General features: G+C 29.6%; 1 protein-coding gene across 1 annotated transcript in view; it reads right to left on the bottom strand.

The window, feature by feature from the left end:
* Positions 1-1,320: 1,320 nt before the first annotated feature.
* The window catches only part of LOC106685796 (juvenile hormone esterase), a gene marked incomplete in the record, with an annotated part of 58,984 nt that continues 37,239 nt past the window's right edge, over positions 1,321-23,065 (bottom strand). The window contains 9 exon segments of the mRNA XM_067052374.1: positions 1,321-1,618; positions 3,807-3,948; positions 6,516-6,660; positions 9,506-9,669; positions 12,119-12,266; positions 14,379-14,566; positions 16,337-16,522; positions 20,120-20,261; positions 20,418-20,549. Coding sequence (XP_066908475.1) covers positions 1,429-1,618; positions 3,807-3,948; positions 6,516-6,660; positions 9,506-9,669; positions 12,119-12,266; positions 14,379-14,566; positions 16,337-16,522; positions 20,120-20,261; positions 20,418-20,549 — 1,437 coding nt within the window.

Here is a 23,065-nt window from a genome sequence, read left to right as displayed (position 1 = left end):
GTTGTTTTTGCGAGAAATTATTGATGTAGGATCTCTTCCTGTTTGCAGCAAGATTCTTCAATATTTAGTAAACCATGTCCTCCTTCTTTCCTAGATAAATACAGACGAACTTTAGAGGATATTGGATGATGAGTGCGTTCTTGTGTGAGAGTTGTTCGTACAAGGCGATCCATCTACTGTAGGCTGGTGTTTGACGATTGCATTATGCCGAAGCTATAACTAAGAGCTGGTATAGCGCAGGTGTTGATGGCCTTGATTTTTTGTTTCACAATTAGTTGGGTTTTAAGCACTTTTCGTAACCTAATTTTTAGCATGCCCAAATATTTATATAATTTATTAGCTTCAAGTTCCTTTATGTACTCTTCTTCATTAACCAGAATGTTCTGTTTACTAACCACTTTCCCCCTGGTTACATGGAGCACAGCACTTAATAATCACCATTATTATTATTAATTTTATTTATCTTTTCTCGACCTTTATTTAAATTTTGTTTTCTCAAATCTACTTTTCTGTTTTTAATTGTTATTGCGTCTCCTGTACATTTTGTTTACGTAATTTTTGTACTCTTATCGTTGTTTATTTTATATTAATGCTATTTTATTTCTTATTTTCTTTTATTTGTATGTAATTTTCATAATTTACCTTTTTGTATCTTGTTATCTTACAATGTCAAAATGTTCTTAGTTGTTTTTGTATTTATTTTTTTTTTTAGCTCTCATGAAGCAATACAAATAATTACTAGTAAAAATATATGAGTCTGCCAAGTATAGGGAGAGGGAATATAAAATGGAAAAGAGTCCAAAAGCTCGTGCAAAAATATAGACATTATCTGATGAAAACTTTAGTAGCATTTTTTAAATGTTTATTGCATTTAAAATGAAGAAACGAGAATCAGAAAAAATGGCGACTGTTTCAAAACGTTAAAAAAAATTATTTTTTTCATTCAGAACACTATATCTTTAAAACTACCACCAACACTAGAAAACCTAAGAGAACATCATTTAAAGTAAAGTAAATTAGCTGAAATATGAGTTCTAATAGAGCTAAAAAATGCACGGAAAAATCAGTAGTTGGTGAATTTATTTCGAGAAAACTATATTTCAAAAACCATTTGACCTACAGATTCTAATAGCACTCAAATTAAAGCCACAATCTACTTCATACGGTCAACTATCTTCTTCCAAAATTAAATATTGTTTATATTTGATCCTAAAACAAGCAGAAATGTTATTAGATTGATCATGACTTTTCGTGAAAATAAATTATCTTTACTCTTACCATTCTTCTAAGGAATTGTGGGAATAAATTCAGATTGTTGTAAAAAAACAAAATTTTATTGATGAATACAAAAGGCATTAAACTTAGACATAAATGTATTAAAAAATACAAAATAAACACTTATTTATTACAGTAAACAAATAAATAATTTTATAATTCATCTGACCTATTCAGACTGTTTTCTTGGTCAGAAGTTTTGAAAATGTCATTCCAAAAATCAAGAATTTCATTCATATCCGTAAATTCTTTTTCTACGATACTATCTTTTGATAAATATACATATTTACCATTGTTTTCGAATTCTGGCCAAAGTGGTTGTTCTCCTTCAGCGGTCGGTTTTCTGAAATAAAGATAAGTTGCTTTTGTCAGTGGAATTCATATATATATCTGCGAGAGTTTTTGAGTGCATAGAGTAGACGGGTCTATGCATGTGATAAGTGAATATAAATTGATGATTTAAGCAGAAATTAAGTTTACCTACTACCTCAAACCTGAGCTACTTTAGCCCTTTTGCTTCATTTTACAAATTTATAAAACATAAAACTTTATGTAGTTTTAAATAATTCCTTACCGAGTTATGATAAAAAAATAAATATAATATCAATTTAAATAAATAAAATACCAATTTTTCAATTATTGTTCCATAAGTCATGTCTTTAATTATTTTAATGTATAAAAAAATGTTTTAAAGGATTAGGAGGATTATGAATTAGGAGAATATGGTTGATAAATTATATTTTACATTTAAATAATTAAGTATAAGTAATAAAATATAAAGTTACATAAACTACACCTAAACCCATAGCTACCTTAAAGCAATTCAATAGAATCCGTTATCTCCTTCCATTTAAAACCCGTCAACTCTTAGTTTCCTCTCTTTAACCACTTTGACTAAGGCTGCCTGCCATATGGTAATCTCGAACCTAAACTTAAACGTCTTATAAATTGTGCAGTACGATTTATTTTCGGGATAACCAGAGAAATGCACATAACCCAGAGTTGTACCGAGCTGAAGTGGCTCTATCCATCCTTCCGATGCCAGTATTTCCTAACTTCCTTTTTATTCCAATCAATTAGTACTCAATGCCCCTCCTATATCCTAGAAAACCTGCAATTCAAATTCTCTGTCTAATCCTGTACTACCAGGTCCCGTTTATCTGACATCTACCCTCCACCTCACCAAACTGCTGCTGTTGATAAATCATTTTTTACCTAAGCTGCATATCTCTGGAACTCCATTCCCTCTAACATACGCCATGTACTAACTCTTCTCTCATTTAAATTCCTTATATTTCACCACCTTTTGCTTCACCAATCTGACCCACTATTATAATAGTACAGATATTTTGTAATTAACTTTTTGTTTCGTTTTTACTTAGTCAGTAAGTTTTTTAATGAATCTATTTTTTTTTTCTCTGTATATAAGTTATAATAAAGTGAGGCCAAACTGTTTTATAGCCAATAAATGCTATTATAAAATTAAAATTGCCGTTGTAATTGTTCTAAAGGGACCTAGTCCCAGAATAATAAACTATTTTTCATTTCATTTCATAAGCAAAAAAAAATTAATTAGTAAATATGATAATAAGATTACTAATTACTCCACTTGGCTTTTATAGCTTTATATTTTATTTCTTTCATTCTAGTATTTTACTTACATATTTTATTAATTACATCAATTTTCTTTCTCACTTGTTTTCATAATTTCAATTTTAAACAATTTTCTTTTTTACATTTATTTACTAACTGGATTTTCTCATTCATAGTCATATTTCTTTGCTACTTTTGAACTATATATATAACTTTATATTTTATTTCTTCAATAAATCAATAATTAATTACATGTATGTTTTATTTACCACTTTTTTCATAATTTTAATTTTAAATAATAGTCATTTTGTAAATATATTTACTAACTAGATTTTTATAAGTATTTTATTTTGTTGTTCTTTCCTCTTTCTTAATTTTAATATTACTTATTCTCATTCAGCTTTTATCTTCTTATAATACTTAGACTACACATTTTCTTACAACATTATTTATCCATCTATAATGTTAATTATTTTATTATTTTTTAATCTTTTTGTAATTCATTGTGTTTGTTATTTTGTTTTTTGTTCTTAGCCCTGATGAAGGCTTGAAATTTTGACCAAAACGTTCACACTAATAAATAAGTTTTTACTGTTTTTTTTGTTCTCTGACCGCACTCCCTACCATCTTCTTTTCATTTATACATTTATACTATTAACTCTTCATTAAATAATGTTTTAAAAATAGAGATGGACTTTTATTAATAATTAACAATTTTCTTAATGTTTTATATTTTATTGTTCAAATTATTGAAGTTTGTTCTATATGGATAGACAGCTCTTCTAAACACTGTAACTTACAATCATCAGGAAGACTATTAGAGTATAACTGACTGATAACAACAAAATTCAAGACCTCATTTCTTATAAAGGTAGTTAATAATTATTTATATTTTAAAGTACTAATTATTATTTAGAAATGAAAAAATAACTACTTACTGATACTTAGCGAAGTTAACCCACAGCCTGATCAGCTGTTCAGATATCTTAACATTATCTGTTTGAGACATTAAAGATTTACTCACTCCTGGGATGAAGCTCAAATCAAAGAAGAACACAAGATCGTCACCGTGAGGAACACCTAGAGAGACAGAACAAAGTAAGAATATTTTTATTTGAAGTAGTAAGAGAGAAATACTTTATTTAGTCATGCTGGCCAAATACATTAGGTTGCTCTAATACACAGCATACCAATAAATCCATGATTGGACATATACAACACATATATTCACATGATGTAACAACAATTTTTTTCCCCTACCTTTTAGTTTTACAATCTATACAATATTTTTTTTTTAATTTAACAATTTCATTGCATTTGACAATTTTATTTTATTTAATTGACAATTTTATTCTCCCTATTTCACTCTCTCAGACTTCCCCTCTCCAGTGATCCGCTATTCACTTTCGATCCATTAAATAAATTTAGCATTAGACAACAATGTAAAGTCGAACCAAAGACATAATAGTCACTGCAGTAGATCAGTTTATAAAAAGAAACAGCTAAATTTAAAAAAAATTAATATATAAATTTAGAAAAAAATAAGTTAGTTAAAAGAATATTTCAATGAATAAATAAGTTAAGGGAATACATAAGTTAAAACACAAATCGGCAGATCAAAAAAACTAAAAAAAAAAAATATATTATAAAATTATTTATATTCTGTCATTGTCTTATTTTATTGTATTATAATTATAAATAATAAAAAAAGTCAGTAGATGAAATATAGCTTCTGAAACTTTGAGACCCACTATTAGTCCATAAATAAACACAAACTACCTTCATAGAAGACAATAATAAAATAAACAATAAAATGTACAATTAAATTTATATATTGAAGCAAAGAAGAACCAGTGGTAAAATTAATAAAATTTGTTTATATAATAAAATTAATTTTTGGAAATTCGTCATATAAGTAGTGCAGGAACAAAACAAATAATTTTTAGTTCACCCAATTTTGTTTAAACTTCAAAAGACTATTACAGTATCTTATAGACATTCTGTTTAGTTACAGAATCATCAGGAAAAATGAACTCTTTTCAGACTCGCATAACTTAGCATGTTAATTTTAAAAAAATATATATTTACATCGAGATTGTATGTTTTCACCAAAACTAAATATTGTTTATGTTTGATCCTAAAACAAACAGAGATTTTATGAAATTGATCTTGACATGTAAAAAGAAATCATCTTTACTGCTATCTTTTGTCCAATTTTATTCCTTATATCTGTCCATTTTCACATTCTTGCCTTTAATCAATACTTATATCGCTAAACTGAACCCGCCATTTAAGTCAGGAGGTTAATTCTAAAAATGTATAAGTGTGAAGGTCAGATGATTAAATAAATTTTAAGAAATAGTTTTGTTGAACCAAAAATATTTACAAAATTAATAAAAATCAAAAAGAATAAGTTATGTGTAAGCCCATTACTAAAATTAGGAAATGTAAAAACTATTTAAACTGTGCAAAAAATCAATGAAAACTGCAATGTAAACTTAATTTTGTCAAAAAGTGGAAATTGTTTTGATTTTACACAGTTTATAGTATTATATAAAACGGAGTGTTTTTCTCAATACACAAATATTAAAACAACTTTTAAAAATTAATAAATGAGTATGTTAATGGCTTACTTTACAGTGGTGCTAAATAATGAGATGTATAAAAAAAAAAAATGACCATTTTTCAACCAAATATTTGTATTATTATTTCTTTGATATAAAATGCAATTAATACTCAAAGTATAGACCACTGTTATTTACCGTCATTAGCCATCTGTTAGCCGATTGCTCAACCCCACACTGACACCATTCTTTGGGATCGCTGTCAAAAAACCCTTAGACTGCAATTTCAACTTACCCAAAATTATTAAATTTTTTCACTTGAAGGAAAGGGCCATGGATCGAAACAAGTAGGAATCCAATGGTGCGAGGTGTGGACTATGTGGTGGTTACAGCAGGAGTTCAAATCCATGAAGTCCTTTAAACTTTTCTTTCGTCCAACGAAGTGATAGGTGATTGTTGAGGAGTACGTTCGTGAGGGACCAGTCTACTGCTGTTTTTTACTTTCCCCGAGGAGAGTAGATGTCAACTAACAGTATCTTTCAATGCACCACACTACCTGGTAAGTTCGTGAGTACTTGTGGACGGATTTGACTCCTTCCTGCTGAACCTCATCAATATCCATTAATGGTCACTCAAAGCCCTTCTTCCTTTCTAAGATATTTCCACTGCTAAATTTTTCAAACCAATGTTGCGCTGTGCCCTGGTCAAGAACACCTTTCCCTTCATATTTAATAATTTCTTGAGTTGCTTCAACGGCTGTGATATTTTTTTTCCAGTAATGCCTTAAAATTACAAGAATTTTGTATTACACTGTCATGCTTCTTCTTTGAAACAAATAACCAAACAGGCTTTTTTGAAGAAGTTGAATGGGATTTAACAAGTCCAGAGAATGCTCGAAAGGGATAATAATACAACTAAAGGTTCTCTCTTTCAGAAAAAAATATTGAAAAGTTGTAATTTTTCTGAAAGAGAGAGAACCTTTAATTGTATTTTTTGTAAAGTTAGTGGAAATGTACTTAGCACTACTGTGAAGTAAGCCATTGATGTGATAAAATAAATATGAAAATTGATTTAAAACTTTACCTGAGCTGGTGTCTACTTTCTTCCTCAATAATGCTTCCCACATAGAAGGACCTCCGGTAACGTTGAAGACGTAGAAATATTTTGGGCCTTTGTGTTTCTTTAGTTCATAAAGTGCAGGATACACAAAGTAGCCTTCGGTATATAACTGAACATAAAAAATTAAACTTGTAAGAAATCAGTTAAATAGTTCCAGGCTTAATTTAAGAAAAGTAAATTAGTTGAGATTAAAAATGCTTCAAGAAGTAGAATTAATATAATGTACATGTTTATATAATTAAAATATATCATATAATCTAACATATAATATAATTAGTATTTATATAATATATCAGTTTAATATAATAAGTGTTAATATAACTTTATATATATTTTTTTATTATTTGTTTTGCATAATTTCCACCTCGGCCGTATTATATTTTATCTTCTATTACATTAGTATCATCTTCTGTCAAAGTAATATTTCCAAGTTCGTTGGTTATTATTTTTTTTTTCTCTGAATTAAGGTTGTTATCTCATTTTGTTTTTACAGCCTTGATGTAAGCTTGAAATTAAGGTCGAAATGTTGGCACAAATAAATACGTTTTACTTATTTGTGTATCTTTACTAACTGGATCTTTTGACCATCTTCTTCTCATATCAAAAACTTAATATTATTGCAACTACAATAACTTTAAGTAAAAATTGGTTTAAAAAAATCTAATTTCTTTATTCCTAATACTGAAAACTCTTCTGAGAAAAAAAATCTCAAGATAAATTAGACTGAAGCTGTAGAAATACCGTTTCATTTACCCCATTGAAAATTATTTCACCTTTTAGTTATAAAATTCATAGAATCACTTAAAATTATAGCAGAACCCCCTGTTAGACAACCACCTAAGAACCGGGAACCTGTAGAGTTCCCGTTTTCACTGATTAAAAAAAATAGTCTTATGCATCATCAGGTCATTACTCATCAGTAGTAATATAATAATAATAATAATAATAATACAGTCCTACAAGAACCCAGGCCTCCTCCACCACCACAGCCTCTTGCTTTCTCTTTCCAACTTCCAACCTTTAAAAGCTTTAAATCATCCTCCACATCATTCAGCCATCTGATCCTGGGACGTCCTCTTTTCCATTTTCTATTTGGTTCGCCATAAAGCATCTGTTTGGGTATCCTTTTATCGGGCATCCTCTCAACATTTCCTATCCATCTTATTCTTGCTCTTTTCACTAAAGCCATGATGTTGGGTTCCCTGAACATTCTTTTTCAAATTCCATTCTCCGAAACTCCTCCCCATATCCTTCTCAATAACTTTCTTTCCCAGGAGTTGAGCATCTGTTCTACTTTTCTTGTCAAGGGCCATGTTGCGTCCACAATCAGTATAAGAATAATAATATAAACTTTTTTACCCTCCTATCTTTCCTTCTGGTCAAAAATTAAAACAATAATTCTTAATTTATTTATTTTTATCTAGAGGATACTGTGTTCCCCTCTTCGGTATCTATAACCTAACAATATTTTTAAAAATAAGTTTTTCTAAAATTTTGTACAATCAATTAATCAAGTAACTTACTTACCTAAAAAAAAAAAAATAAAGGAGAACTTATGTATTAAAAAAAAACCAGGAATCCTCATTAAATGTAATATAAGACCTTCAATTTAATACTGATATCTGGAATCCAATTATATAATAATAATTAATGGAACTTCCTCTCCCCTCTCAAAGTTTCTCATTACATTTTCAACTTTGATTTTTTTTATAAATCTAGTCATTGATCTAACTTCATTGAAGTAGTTATATATTCATAGTTTGTTATGTATTTTAAATATGTGACTCGCCCAATAATACTGGTACAGAGAAAGCAAGATTATGTTTAAAAAAATTGATTTTTTTTTTCTATTAAAAAATTATAAATGTAATTAATTCATTATATACAATTGTAGAAGAGCTTATTTAAACAAAAAAAATTAAATTATATAAGCTGAAGAGGAGAAAAAATAATCCCAAAAAGCCACAGGTATAAATAAATTAAGCACTGTTGTGTTTTAATTTTTGTTCTGAAGCTGTGTTGGGCAAAAATTAGCTATAGTTGGAACTAATAGCTAATATTTCCATGGATACGATATTTATTTATAAGTGGTTCATTCATGAATAAGTGTTGTTTTTGACAATTTTAGCTATTAGTTTCATCCATAGCTAATTTTTGGCCATCTCTGTTCTGAAGGCAGGACAGAAGGAATAAAACAAATCTGCTGTGGTGTGCAACACACAACTTTCACTTACTAACCTATTTAAGTCCTCAAGTTTTTATAGATCAGTGAGCTTGTGTTAAAGTTATTACTATTTCTGTGATTTTGGCCAAAAATATCTAATGATATGAGAAGACTAAAATTATGAACAAAAAATTTTATTTTTCTGTTGCCATAAAATTTTGTACTTTAGGGTTTCTGAATATGAGAATAACAAATATAAATTTTGTTCCTGCCAATAATACAAAAGTTTAACAAATGGTAATGAAGCAGTCATGCTATCGGTAAAGATTGTGAGGTCTCAGCACTTCCTCTTTGAATCGTATTTAACTATTTTTCTTTTCTTTTTTTTGCCTTTAGTTTTTCATAAAACTCTTTAATATTTTGATTCAATAAAGTAGCATTTCTAGTAGCTTTTTTTAAAGCAAATAAGGTGCTCTCACATCCCAGGCATATACCCATCTTAAATTTATAATTTCAGTTTTGTATGACTTTTCGTTTCTGAGCTAGGCAGTTCATAAACTGGCACACAAACACCATTTTGCAAAACCAGGTTTTTTGGACTCAGAGGATCTCAAAACAAGTATTTCCGTCGAAAACTCAAATTCAAATTATTTCTTGATTGCAATACTTTCCCTTTCTATATATTTCATATAAAGGTAATTGAAGGTAAAAATTTATAAAATAAGGAAGTTCAAGTCGTGACACAAATTAGTAATAATAATATATTTACTATAATTCTGTTTTAAACTACCTTTTCTATTCCTTGTTCGATATTATTGTCAGGAAAGAACCTTTCAGCTATTTTCCTGACAGCATTTTTATTACCCTCTGGAAGATTAAGCATTCTTGTAAGGTATTCTTCTTTTTTCTCCAGGAATTCAGCCATGATTGGTTTATCCTTAAGGTGTGTTAAAGCTGCAATGATTTTTACAAGAAAATAATAAATTAATTAGTTTTTATAGTTATATATAGACACACACACACATTTTTCCTCTCTATATGGTAACCCAATAAAGAGATAGTTTATTTCTTTTATACATGTTCCATGCCTTGAAAGGCATACTACATATATTGTAGGTTTACAATACAAAAGATTTAATATAATTTGTTGCATTGTTTATAACGTTAAAAAAAAACAACACAAAAATACATAATTAATTAATAATAAAAAAGAAGAAGGAAGAAAAAATCAAAAAATACAACAAGAGATTTTAGATTGCTCTTCTATAATTAGTCAACTAGTCAAAGTCAATCTGTTTTATGAATTTTAGCAAGTCAGTGTTAAATTTAGTAAAAAGTTTATGTATCTGGTTCAGGATATCTCTACTAGGAGATATTTTTATATTCTTTGTTTAGAACAACAACCCTAAATTATCACAGCAATTAGTATACATTAATATTCTTTATTTGTTTTAATAATTTTATTTTGTTAGTTAATGATGTTTTTTGTTATAAAATAAAGGTCCAAAACGATGCATAAATAAATATGATATATTTATCTTACCAATAAATCATATTTATTTATGTATCATTTTGGGCCTTTATTTTATACCTACGGAAATCATTAGCCAACATAATAAAATTATTAAAATGAATGAAGAATACTGATATATACTTATTCCTGAGAGAATAGTTTATGACATTTATCTTTGTAGAAATAGTAGTTTTCATCGCATTTGTGAAAATAAATGCACAAACCGTTAATTTCTAGTTGTTCAGATAATATTTTTGATTTATGAAACAATATACCTCAGGAACCAATAGGCATACAGGTGTCAAATTAAAGCGAGTTGAATGTACAATAAAATAGTTTATAATGTTTATTTCCATAGAAGTAGTATATTTTAGTAAATTTACTCTACTTTAAATGATCTTTTATTCAGTTTTCTAGTGTTGTAGTTTTAACGATATGGAGCTCTGAGTGAAAAATTAATTTTTTGTTTAATGTTTTGAATGAGCCACCATTTTTTATTCCCCCTAACTATACTTGGCAGTCTCATCAATTTTGACTAGTAATTATACATAGTTTTTATTAAAGTAATAAAAAAATTTGGGTGAAATAACTGACTTTTCCCTCCTCTTGGACTCTTGTTCTATAAGCTGTAGCACTTACAACAAGATGATATTCATTTTTAAAATTAAAATTTTTATAAAAAGAAAAAGTTTGTCTTTTAAGTTCTAAATTGAACTGTATCCCAAAAGTCTTTCATTTGAAATCTGTTAGTTATTGTTTAAAACTGAGTAGATATCAATCTTTAGTAGAAAATTCCAACTTTTTGAAGTGAAATTTGTTTAGGAACCCACCCTCTCAAATGTTCCTTCCATAAAATTATAAAAAAGCATAAGTTACATGATATGAACAAACTATTTTTTTTTTCTTTTTTGTATTCTTGTTTTCATTACTAAGCAGCCATATTTTTTAATTCATCTTTTCAAATACATTTACACACATCATCAGGTATCCACCGGATTCAAATTAAAATATTAAAATTATAGGTAATCTTAAGGATGGGGAAATGATCCCTAAATGTCGAGGAAAAATTAATAAAATAAAATAAAAAGAGACAATAAAAAGGAAGAAATATTTTACAAGCATTAATTTATCAAGTAAATAATCTGCCATAAGGGAATAAAACTATTTGCACTTTAAATTCATAAATACATTTCATCGGGATTTTGGGATGAAACATTCAAGTTAAAATTTTACACAGTGAGGTCAGACTACAATCAGATGAGGAAATACCTGTGACATAATACTCTCTCACTTTTTAAAAAATGTTTTTTATTTTTTCCTTTTAAAAAAAAAGTATAATTTATAAATAACATTAAAATGTTAATCATCATTTAAAATAAAAATAGATTTTCAATTGTAAAAACATTTTACATTCAAAAATACAAAAACATTTTATTATTCAATCAAGAATAGAGGCTTATATTCTTATGTCACTAGGGATTCTTCCTAGATTCTTAAAATATATAAAATATAGTCCACTCAATTCAAATCAGCAATAGCATCAAATAACAATTAATGTGGGTAAACTTATAATTAAAATAAATATAATTTACAGGATAATATATTACTAGGAGCACAACCTCTTTTAACAAATTCCACTTTTAATAAACTCTTAGTTACTTCCTTATTTTGTTCAGAAGGGACATAGATAGTCCAGAACAACATTTTTTTTTTCCTATTCTAATTTTTAAAATCATTCTATGATATGAGACAGTTAATCATCATGGATAAGACATTTCCTCAAAATTTGTGTTATCTACAAATTTATGTTGCAGCTCATTATTTGATATTTGTGCTTTGTATTAAGAAGTAAACAGCTCTTTAGTAATTAATGTTCGAATAGAATCTTACCCATCGATTTGAACAATCCCTCTCGGCTGGTGACACCTGTTAGCCAAGGAAAATTAGCATCTGCCACAGGCCACTCGGTCAGCAAAGAACCATCAAGCTTAGGTTCCAAGACCGGTCCGTGTATTATCAGTGGCTCTTCTACCCAAAACTGGAAAATAAATTAAAATAATATATAAGTTCAAGTATAAATAGCATTTAATATTATTATTACTTGAATTATTATTGAGTTCATAATGTTTATAGAATATCATAGACATTATTTTATTTAAAACAAGTAAATCATTGTAAAAACAATATTTTACTATCTATTTCTATGCAATATTACATATTGTCATCACCATGTTCTTAATAACTAAATATGATAGACGTGATATAGAAAATGGTACAGAGAAGTATATGTACATTCAGCTCTAGAACTGCTAACATGTATTTCTGTAATTAATTGTTTGCTCAGTTTTATTGGGTTATTTTCTTCACTAAATCAGTAATTAAAGTTTTGTAGATGTATTAATTACACGTTTCTACAAAAAAAAATTATTTAATCTGTTTTCACTTGTTATTATGTTCCAAAATGAGTAGTTTGTGACCAAGGAGTCTATTTAACAATACCACACAGATTTTCCTCTTTTTTTTTCCTTCGAGTTATAATGATAAATCATATCATATACTTTTATAAAAGTTAAAATTTTAAATGTTAGTCAAATCCACAAAATTTTAAATGGGAATTTTTTTTTATTATTTAGTGATTTGGCTTAAGATATGTTGTGACTCTATGATTAAATTTATTGCTCTCTTGCTATTAGATTATGTACACACAATGTTTGACCCATCAAACATGACACTGTGTTCATAATACACAATAAAAATCACAAAATGACTTAAAAAATTGTATTTATAAACTTACAAGAAAAGAGGAATTACATCAATAAACAATTAAGCTTTTTTTAAAAAATTAATTACTAGTAAACTATACATTTATTCGATGAGTATAAATATAATTTTAAGAAAAACTAAAATAAAAACCGTGAAAGCAAAAGAGAAATAATAAAAGTTTCTACTTTCTTTTGAAATGTTTTTTCAGGTCGGAAGTTGTAATAATTTAATTCAATTAAACTATACATTACTTATGAGGAGAAGATAGTCAGGAGTGCAATCAGAAAAAAAACACAAATAAAGAAAAACTTATTTAATTGTGCTGACGTTTCGAACTGAATTAGGCCTTCATCAGTATTTAAAAAACAAAAAAGAGATAACAATCATTACACAGAGAAACATAAAAAATAAAATTAAAATAATAAAGAAACTAACTTAGAAATATTCCTAACAATAAATTAATAGTAGATATTAATTGATATTATATAGTAGTAGATAGTATATAGTATAGATATTAGACTATAGATAATATATAGTATAGTAGATATTAGATGATTGATAGCAATAGATGTAGATAGTAGTTGATTGACAACAATAGAAAATAAAATGTAATATTAAAGAGATAAAATTACAAAATATAAAAATAATTCCATATATATATTTTTTTCTTTCTTGTCTATTTTAATATATTTATTACATTATTTCATACATTTTATTATGTTAATTTTATTGTTTTTCATTTCTTTAGACTTTAGTTACATATCTCATTTGTTTAATTCCATTACCCATCTTTTATCTTCTGCACCTTTCATTATGTTTATTTCCTGAATGCTTTCTGTTTTTTAGTTTGTATAGTGTTTACCTCTATAATATTATATTTCATCTTCTATTGTTATCTATCAACTACTATACTCTGTTCTTATCAATCAATCTACTTTATTTATTGTTATGTATATTTTCAAGTTTGTGTTTATAATTTTCCTGTTATTTTTTATGTTCTCTGAGTTATAGTTATTATCTCTTTTTTTGTTTTTTTCAGCCCTGATGAAGGCCTGATATTCAGGTCGAAACGTCGGCACAACTAAATAAGTTTTTGTTTATTTGTGTTTACTAACTGACCACACCCCTGACCATCTTCTTCTCATATTAATCTACGGTCAGATATTAATACATCATTATACATTATTTATATTAATTCAAGTTATATAGAAAATAAAAGTTACTTTTATTAGTGTCTTTAGAAATTTTTATAACACCATATTATTTAAAAAATTATTTCATATCTTCATTGCTGAAGAAAAATAGACAAAAAATAAAATTTGGTTAATTTTCTTTATTACTTATGCAGTTGTTTAGTTACTTATTTTAAAAGTAATAAAAAGCAAACCCTTAATTTTGCTTCAGTTTTGGTAATTTCCTCGACAGTCTTCGATTGAAGGCATGTCAAAATATCCTCTGAACTACATCCTACAGCTTTAGCAACTGTGAGAGCAGTTTTCTTAGCATCACCTGGTTTTCTAAGAGACCAATGACTACCTCCGACACCACTCTGTGAGATACAGCCTTTCAGTAATGCTTTAAAATAATATCATTTTATTAGTTTTTTCTTAATTTCTTTCTTCTATCAAATATAAGATACCATATAGATACAATATATTCATAATTTATAATTATGTAATATTTTTATTATTGTATAACTGGAATTGAAATACCTTCAAATTAAGTTACTTTCACTTGGAAGGAGAAGCGGTTTACGAAAAAGGAGTTTAGAGGTCTTTGTTTAGATGTACAGGATAAAAATAAGAATAATAAATCCCATATCACTGGGTTTTTTTTTAGATAACAAAGATATATTACCAAGTATATTTAGGAAACAAGGATTAACGATTTGGTCTCATACTAGAGTTATTTCCAAGAAAAACTAGTTGAAAATGCTAAAACAAATGTTTATAGTGATGAGCAAAGCAAGAGTTTTTAATATTTATTTTTACATATAATAGTTAATTTTTTATAACTATTTGTTTTTTGTTTTTTTATGTATATTTATATATCTATCACTACTTTTATCAATTATATGATATATATATTATGAGTTTATACTACATTTATTTAAAATGAATATTAGTGGTATCTTGTATTTTAGGTGTGTATTTATCTTAAAGAGGGGAATAATAAGGAAAAAAAAAAAGAGGAAAGTCACATTGAGTTCAAAGGGAAAATATGAAAAACAAAACAAAACAAAAAACAAAAAAAGGGAAAGGATAGAAAAGGAAGAAAAAAAAAGAAGAGAGGAATTAACAAAAAAAAAATTAATAAAGTATAGAAAGAAGAAACAAAATAATAATAATAAAGAAAAGAATAAAAATATAAAAGAACCAAAATTAATAAAGTATAGAAAGAAGGAAAAAAAAAAATAATGAAAAGAATAAAAAGATGAAAGAACCACAAAAATGAAACAAAAAAATTGATATACTATTATTATATATTGTTTACTTGTTATGTCTATATGCTGTAAGATTTTAAAAAAATTGTTTATCAGATTTGAATAAGTAGGCTGTGTAGCTAGCGCCCCAATCAACTTGGGCAGCACATCTTTGTTGTTTTAGAATAAAGTTTTTTATCTTTTCTCTACCACCTATATATTTTGGTTATCTATGGAAAAGAAAAAAATGGTCACAATGACTTCAACTACATGAAGTTGAAAAAATAAGGAAATACCAGAAGCTTGCCTTAGAACTTAGAGAAAGTGACTCCTATTTTATTGCTTCAAATACTGAAAAGGACTAGGGAAGATGCAGAATTGAGATTGACTTACAGAACTTGAAAATGACACAAAAATAAGTCCTTAAAACATATTGGATTGTAAGAAAATTGTATACAAATTATTTAACACAAAAATATCTACATTCTCCTGAATTCTCTTTTGGGAAGTTGAGCTAGAATTCTTAATCACCATTCACCATTACAATCCCACACCTAACAACTGGACTGTTTTTTGAATGAATACTTGAAAAAGATTTTAGCTTGACTCCTCCTGTTTAAACATTATTTTTTTGAAGGATATTTTGTTTTATAATTTTTCAACTTTCAAATTTTGTATTTTACTCTGGGGAACTAAAGCCCATTTTCAATGCTGGTTATATTATTCTAAAGGGACTTGTCCCATAATAAATAAAGAATATTGTTATTATTATAGACACGATAATACACTGTCCAACTTGACACAAACTAGACAGTGTCTGTGCGAGTTTGTTTTATTAATTTAAATGAAAACAAAAATTAAAAGAAAATGATCTTCAAAGCCTGTAACAACCAATAAAAAAAAAGTTATTCATTGAGCAGTACCTCTACTTCGGGGCAGTGTACAGAGATAATGTGCAGAAGCTGCGCCCGCACTAAGTCCAAAAGCTGTTATCTTGTTGGGATCACCACCAAAATTGCTAATGTCTCGTTTGATCCATTCAACGGCTGCAACCATATCTTTCAGTCCCATATTACCCGGGATCTTTTCATCTTCTGTGCTCAAGAAACCTAGAAGATAAAACAAAAATTAGTTATGATTTGATTCTCTCTGAATAAATCATTAAAATATATTATTTATCTCCCATAATAAGTCAGATTTGAATAGGTATTAGGTTTAGTATTTAATATTTTTTATATTTATTATTATTTATGCTTATCATTTTTTATTTTAATTTTAATATATTTCCTTGTATGTCTTGTAAATCATGTGAAGCATTAGTTAGCCTCAGACAAGCCTTGTAGGAGTATGCTCTTTGTGTTTCCATTGAATTCGGATATTTTTTTCAACCTATAAAGGTTTAAATAATATTTTGACAATTCATCAGTAGATCACTGTACTGAGAGCCATAATCTTTTGTAATCTGGAAACTGGGACTGGACCAACCAGATGGATGCAGAGGACAAGTTGTAGCTCCATCAGTAAGGCACTCAACCCAGTGCTGAGCTGAACTACAGGCAAATTGAAAAATAGTCCCCCCACCAAAAAAATAATGAAACCCAACTCTTCTAACATTATCATATAATTGTATAATAAAAATATATGAATGAATTGCGCCTTCAACCTAAGGTCAGGTGTTACTTGACTTTTGATTGACTGGTTGGATATTGTTTGCGGACTATATGAAATTAATTTAAATGAAAATAAGACATAAGGTAACGGAAAGAGAATCTATTTACAAACTAGAAGTTGGTTGAACAAGAGAGAATGTGAATGTTAAATACTAAATCTATTTTAACTAGAGAGTATGAAGGTTGCCGGAAACAGAACATTTATGGTTGAGGTTAATAAATTTTGATTGGGGGCCTATGAATACTTTTTTTTTTTCGAAACCTCTAAAACAGAAATAAGAAGTGAATTAGTAAGTGCATTACTGTGAAAAAGAAAGTAATTCGAGTTGAGTCTTACCTTTTACTACCTTTGGTATTTTAAGATTACCTGTTATCACGAGGTGATAAACGTTTATTAATAGTCTCTGCAGATAAATAAATTTGACTGTGTTTTAATGGATAATTGACTAATTAAATATTAATGTTTTGACCTGGGCAGAATAGCCTGAATGAAGTTTTTAGAGTGGTTTAAATTATATGTTTTCAAAGTGGTATTGAGTAGATTGTCCCTGAAGATGGCCGGATTGGCCGAAACGTTGGACGTATAAAAGAAATAAAAAGTTTTGAGACTATAATGGATAGTGTTTGAATTATTTATTAAAAAATTACCAGTCTCAAGAAAAAATTTTAAGATTATAAATAAATTACATGTTATGTTTGTTCGTTATATATGATATATCCATTTTAAAATGTGTTATTTTAAGTCCGGAGGTGAGGGCCCTCCTCTTGTTGTATCGAATATAAGATAAAATAAAAAAACATTAATTAATAAAGACGATAGATAATGGTGAAATAATAAGAAAACAATCAGAAGTCGAAAGAGAAGTGTGGGGGAGGGGGAAGGGGTGCATCAGAAGATGGAGTTATGAGGTGATGTTGATAGGGTTTTTGGAACCTTTCCTGCCCTGCCACCTCCCAGGAAGGGGGGATGGGGTGATAGACTGGAATACTGGATTGAAGGAAGCAGGGAGACTGTCAAAGAATTTAATGTGTCTCCGTTTGATGTGTTGTTGTACAGTTTCTAACTGTAGTTCGTTATGAATGTGTGTCATGTTACGTCTTTCCAGAGATATCCCTCGACATATCTTCTGTAATGTACTGTTTTGGTATTGTAGTAGTGATTTCAGGGGTGTTGGGTAGAGATAGTGTAGTAGTGTCCTATGAGTACTGCAGATTGATGGCGATGATAGATCGAATGGCGCGAATCAGATATATAAGGAAGGTGACTTATTCATGTATTCATGCTTCTTGTCCTCCATATCCCTCTTCTACTCTCCTTGGTTACCGTAGAGCTCTTCGGAATTGTAGTTACTCACTCATGGTTTTCTTTACTGATTAGAAGTGAAGAAAAGAAGACTGCCTCTGGCCAAAGCTCGCTAGCGAGTGTGAGTGTATTTTTTATCTCGGCCACATGGGGCGCTAGTGTTACTAATTAGCCTTATGTTTTGAATTTCCGATAAACTGAACAAAATAAAAAATAAATTGTTGATTTTTGGGAGCAGTGGCATGTGCAAGCTTAATGCACTACTCCACTGCTCTGCACTCTGTATACCAGAAATAACGGAGAAGATGGTATTAAAAGTTCCTAATCCTCCGAAATCATTGAAGAGCACTCCCATATGAAAATGGTCTATTAAATTTTTTTGAGACCTACCATATTCTCTAGAACTACTATTGACCAATTTTTTGAACCTTAAGTTTCTCTTTAACAAATCTCTGGAAAATCAACAGTGGTCAACCCTTTCGCATAATCAGATTAAACCAATTTCATTTCTTTAACGTTACAAAATCAGGAAATAAACATAAATCTTTTGATTGAGTGATTTTTCATTGCGATTTTCTTTTTAATGTTTTATTGGTCATAAACTTTACCATGCACTTTTCAAAAAAAATTGTTTACCCTAAATTTCAGAGATTCTTCTGGGGTAACATATAGTACAAGATCCCAAGAGAAGAAAATGAGAATTATGTATAGTTACTAGTCAAAATTGATGGGTCTGCCAAGTATACGTAGGGGGAATAAAAAACGGCGACTGTTTCAAAACGTTAAAACACATTATTTTTTTTTTTTTTTGGAGCTCTATATCTTTAAAACTAGCAACAGCAATAGAAAACCAAAGAGGACAACATTAGTTCTCGAGATATAGCTTTTTAAAAAGCAACATTTCATAAAAATGTTGTACAGAACGTACTGAAACATCAGTAGTTAGTGAATTTATTTTGAAAAATCTATACCTCAAAAACTATTGGACGTACAGATGTCCGTTACCGCTCAAATTAGAGATAGTTTAATAGCCTATAAAGTAGTTTATGTCCTTTATCTTCGCAGGAGTAGTAGTTTTCATATCTGCTAAAATAAATTGATTTCTAGTTGTTCGGACAAATTTTTATGTGCCAAATTTATATTCATATGAGAATACCATAAAAACTACTACCCCTACGAGAATATGTGACATAAACTACTTTATAGTAAGTTAAATTTACTTTATTTTTATTGCTGGCAGACATATGTACGTCTTATGGTTCTAGAGATATATTTTTTCAAATATCAAACATTTTATTCGAACAACCAGAACTTAACATTTTATGAATATATTTTATCAAATGTTATAAAAACTTCTACTTCTACAAAGATAAATGTTATAAACTATTATATAGTAAATTTAACTAGCTTTAATTTCAGTGCTAGCAGACATATGTAGGTCTTATGGTTATCGAAATAAAGTTATTCATAAATCAAACTTATTGTCCGTACAACTATAAATCAATTTATTTTGGCAAATATAATGAAAACTACTATTCCTACGAAGATAAAGGTCATAAACTACTTTTTAGTACATTAAACTGGCTTTAATTTGGGTGCTAAAAGACATTTATACGTCACATTGTCCCTGAGAAATAGATTTCTCAAAATAAATTAACTAACTACTAATCTTTCAGTAGATTTTTAAGAAATGTTGTTAGTTTAAAAAAATTACCCAAATGAATTTTAAATACCTAAAGCTCCAAGGCGGTAGTTGATGGTAACCAGTACAACGTCTTCATCCATGAAGAACTTAGCACTAGTGGAAGGACCAGGCAAACCCACCCTCCAGCCACCTCCGAAGAAGTAAATCATGACAGGATATGATCCACTTGTCTGAAAATTAGTATTTTTGTATACTCTACCGAAAATAATGGTATATTTGGGCAAAAGATTGCCCATAATTTTAAGATTTTTTTAACAGTTTAAGCAATGGATGTATTTACTGCATGAAAATCAGATTTCTGATTATAACATAGTGAAAATTCAAACCTTAGGAGTGTAGACATTGAGGTAAAGACAATCCTCAGAACCCACTTGCATATTATTGAGGAATTGGTAGCAAGGTGGGTGAGGTCTGGATGCATCCAGAACACCACTCCAAGGTTCTGGGCTAACAGGATCCTGTAAAACAAATAAAATATTAAAAAAAACATTTTAGGTCAAGTACAGAAAATTTAAAAAGTCAGGTAAACATCTCATTTATTCCCTAAAGCTTCCCCCCATTTGCCATTTTAAAAAGATAAAACACTCAAAGTTTTTTCAAACTTTATCTTTATCAATAAAGGCCTTCTGATATAGAATACCTTACATCGTAGATAGGAGTCAGATCATTTAACACAACTACCTCGACATATCCAAACTTATATAATGTAGTATATATGTGTCCAAATTTATAAGATACGTGATAGCAGGTTCTGAACTAAAAAAAAAAAAAAAAAAAAATAAGGAACGAGAGAATACACTCACGGTTCCTGATAATAGACTCCTTTATTCTATTCAGTAATCCTGTATTTATACATTCTCGAGTTGTTGAAAGAGGGAATTAGGTATTAAGATTTATATTACACACCCTGTAAATATAACTCCTCCCTGCCAGTTTTCGAACAATTCCTCGTAAACTCAAAAACAAAGAAGTCAGATTAGAAATTTCCGATAAAACAAAATATTAAACAAAAAAATGTACAAAGTCAAATCAGAATATTGGTACAACTTACAAAAAATAAAAATAAAAAAACTTCCATTTCTACTTATCCACTCTATTTACACAACTTCTTATTTACGACTTACCCTTTTCACCGAAGCTTCCACCAACTCATTACACAGGGTTAGTCCATGCATACACGCTATCGCAGGGAACTTAACCTTTTTTATTTATTTATTTATTTTTATTTAAATCCCCCTCCCTTACCATTTCTGGCATACGGGTTGGGGGAGCAGTGGGGTAGTGCGCTAGGGTTTAATTATTAATTTTTTTATTTACTGTGGTACAGCCCAGCGCTAGGTTTAGCGCCTTACTGATGGAGCTACACCTTGTCCACTGTATCCGTCTCGGTGCCTCCTGCAGTTACCAGGCAATAGGAGGGAACTTTACCTGTTCAATATGAACCGTGCGCTTCTTATTCGATTGCCTCTACCATAACGCTACAGGGCCCACCCAAGGTGACTAATTTACAACCACATACCTGCACCTGGGGTGTCTCCTTTGCGCCACTCAGTCTTCTCAACGCCACCCGACATAGGATGGTGTTCGAGCCCCCGGTATCAACAAGACATATCACTCCTCCCACGCTGATAATAGGCAGACCGCCTTGCTTCCCTATGATTTTGTAGCTGACTAATGTACGGTCGCATCTCTGCTGATACTCCCTTCAGACTTCGTTCTGACTTCTTTCTCCTCTCCGGCGCTCGCCTCCATACCTATCTGGAATTTTTCCGTGAGTCCTCCCGTATTCTCTGAATTTCTTCTGCCACCGTCTCTGACGCCTCAGAAGTTCCTGGTGACTCCGTAGTCGATCCTCCCGATCTTAGAACCCTACTTCTCCTTACTCTTTGGGCATTCACTTCCATGGGTTCACCGAGGTTCACTCCTCTTCTCTTATATATACATATTTCATCCAAGGACTTTGAGTATACCTCAGCCTATTGTACTCCATTCGTGTCCAAGCCGACTCTTCCACTTCCATTCGGGCTTCCTCCTCTCGAGCACTTTAGTCCATCAATTTCTGAGCACAATAAACAAAGGTGAGCTCCCTCGGCAAGCCCTCCTTTTTCCCCAGTTCTTTCGCTAACTGAATCTTTATTATGCCTCATAGAAACTGCATCCGGCCTTCAACTTGATCTGCCGCTATCATTTTGCTTAGCTTGTCGGCGATACGGTTATACCTCGCAAGCAGACTGCCCACTCGACTGCTTAGGTTACCTCATTTCCCTAAACATCATGAAAATGTCTTCCTCTGGGGCCCATCGTCCTCCTCCGAATGCCTTCTTCAACCTAGCTTTGACTACGACCCGGGGTGTCTCCTCATCTGCCTGGATCTGATTAAGGATGCTGCGTTTCACCCTACTGACGACCGCTGCCCTCAACGCTCCGGCGTCATCGCTATCAAGTAAGTTTTCGTTAGTCTTCGCAATAATTCGGCTATTAATCTATCCCCTCCTTTCAGGAACTATTAATTAATTAATTCATCCCCAGTCTCCCCAGTGAATCGTTCCAACTGGAACAGATTCTTTACGACTTTATATCATATAACAGTTTACGGAATTCTTGAAACAAATGTTGGCAAACCTACAAACTACTATATGCAAATGATTGACATTGCAAAATGGCTAATAGTAAGTGATAATAATTATAATACATAAGAAATAAATGAGTAGAGATAATAAAGCTATATTTTATTTTTACCAACGAGTATGAATTGACATTACGCTTATTTTATGGAGACCACTAATTTTTATATGTAATTATATTGGCTAAAATACATAAATTTTGGCTTATTCATTCGAATATCTTCAATAAAATATAAAAAATGTTGATAAACATCGAAAAAATAATATATATTGTACTCGAGAAGACAGATTACGTTTATAAGAGTTGTGAAGTATTTGAGAGATAACATTTTTGAGGGAAAACACAGATA

This window comes from Halyomorpha halys, unplaced genomic scaffold (assembly GCF_000696795.3).
Source record: "Halyomorpha halys isolate HHAL.00 unplaced genomic scaffold, Hhal_1.1 Scaffold744.1, whole genome shotgun sequence".
Taxonomy (NCBI): domain Eukaryota; kingdom Metazoa; phylum Arthropoda; class Insecta; order Hemiptera; family Pentatomidae; genus Halyomorpha; species Halyomorpha halys.
Note: the sequence above shows the minus strand (reverse complement) of the source record. Positions and strands in the feature narration are given on the sequence as shown.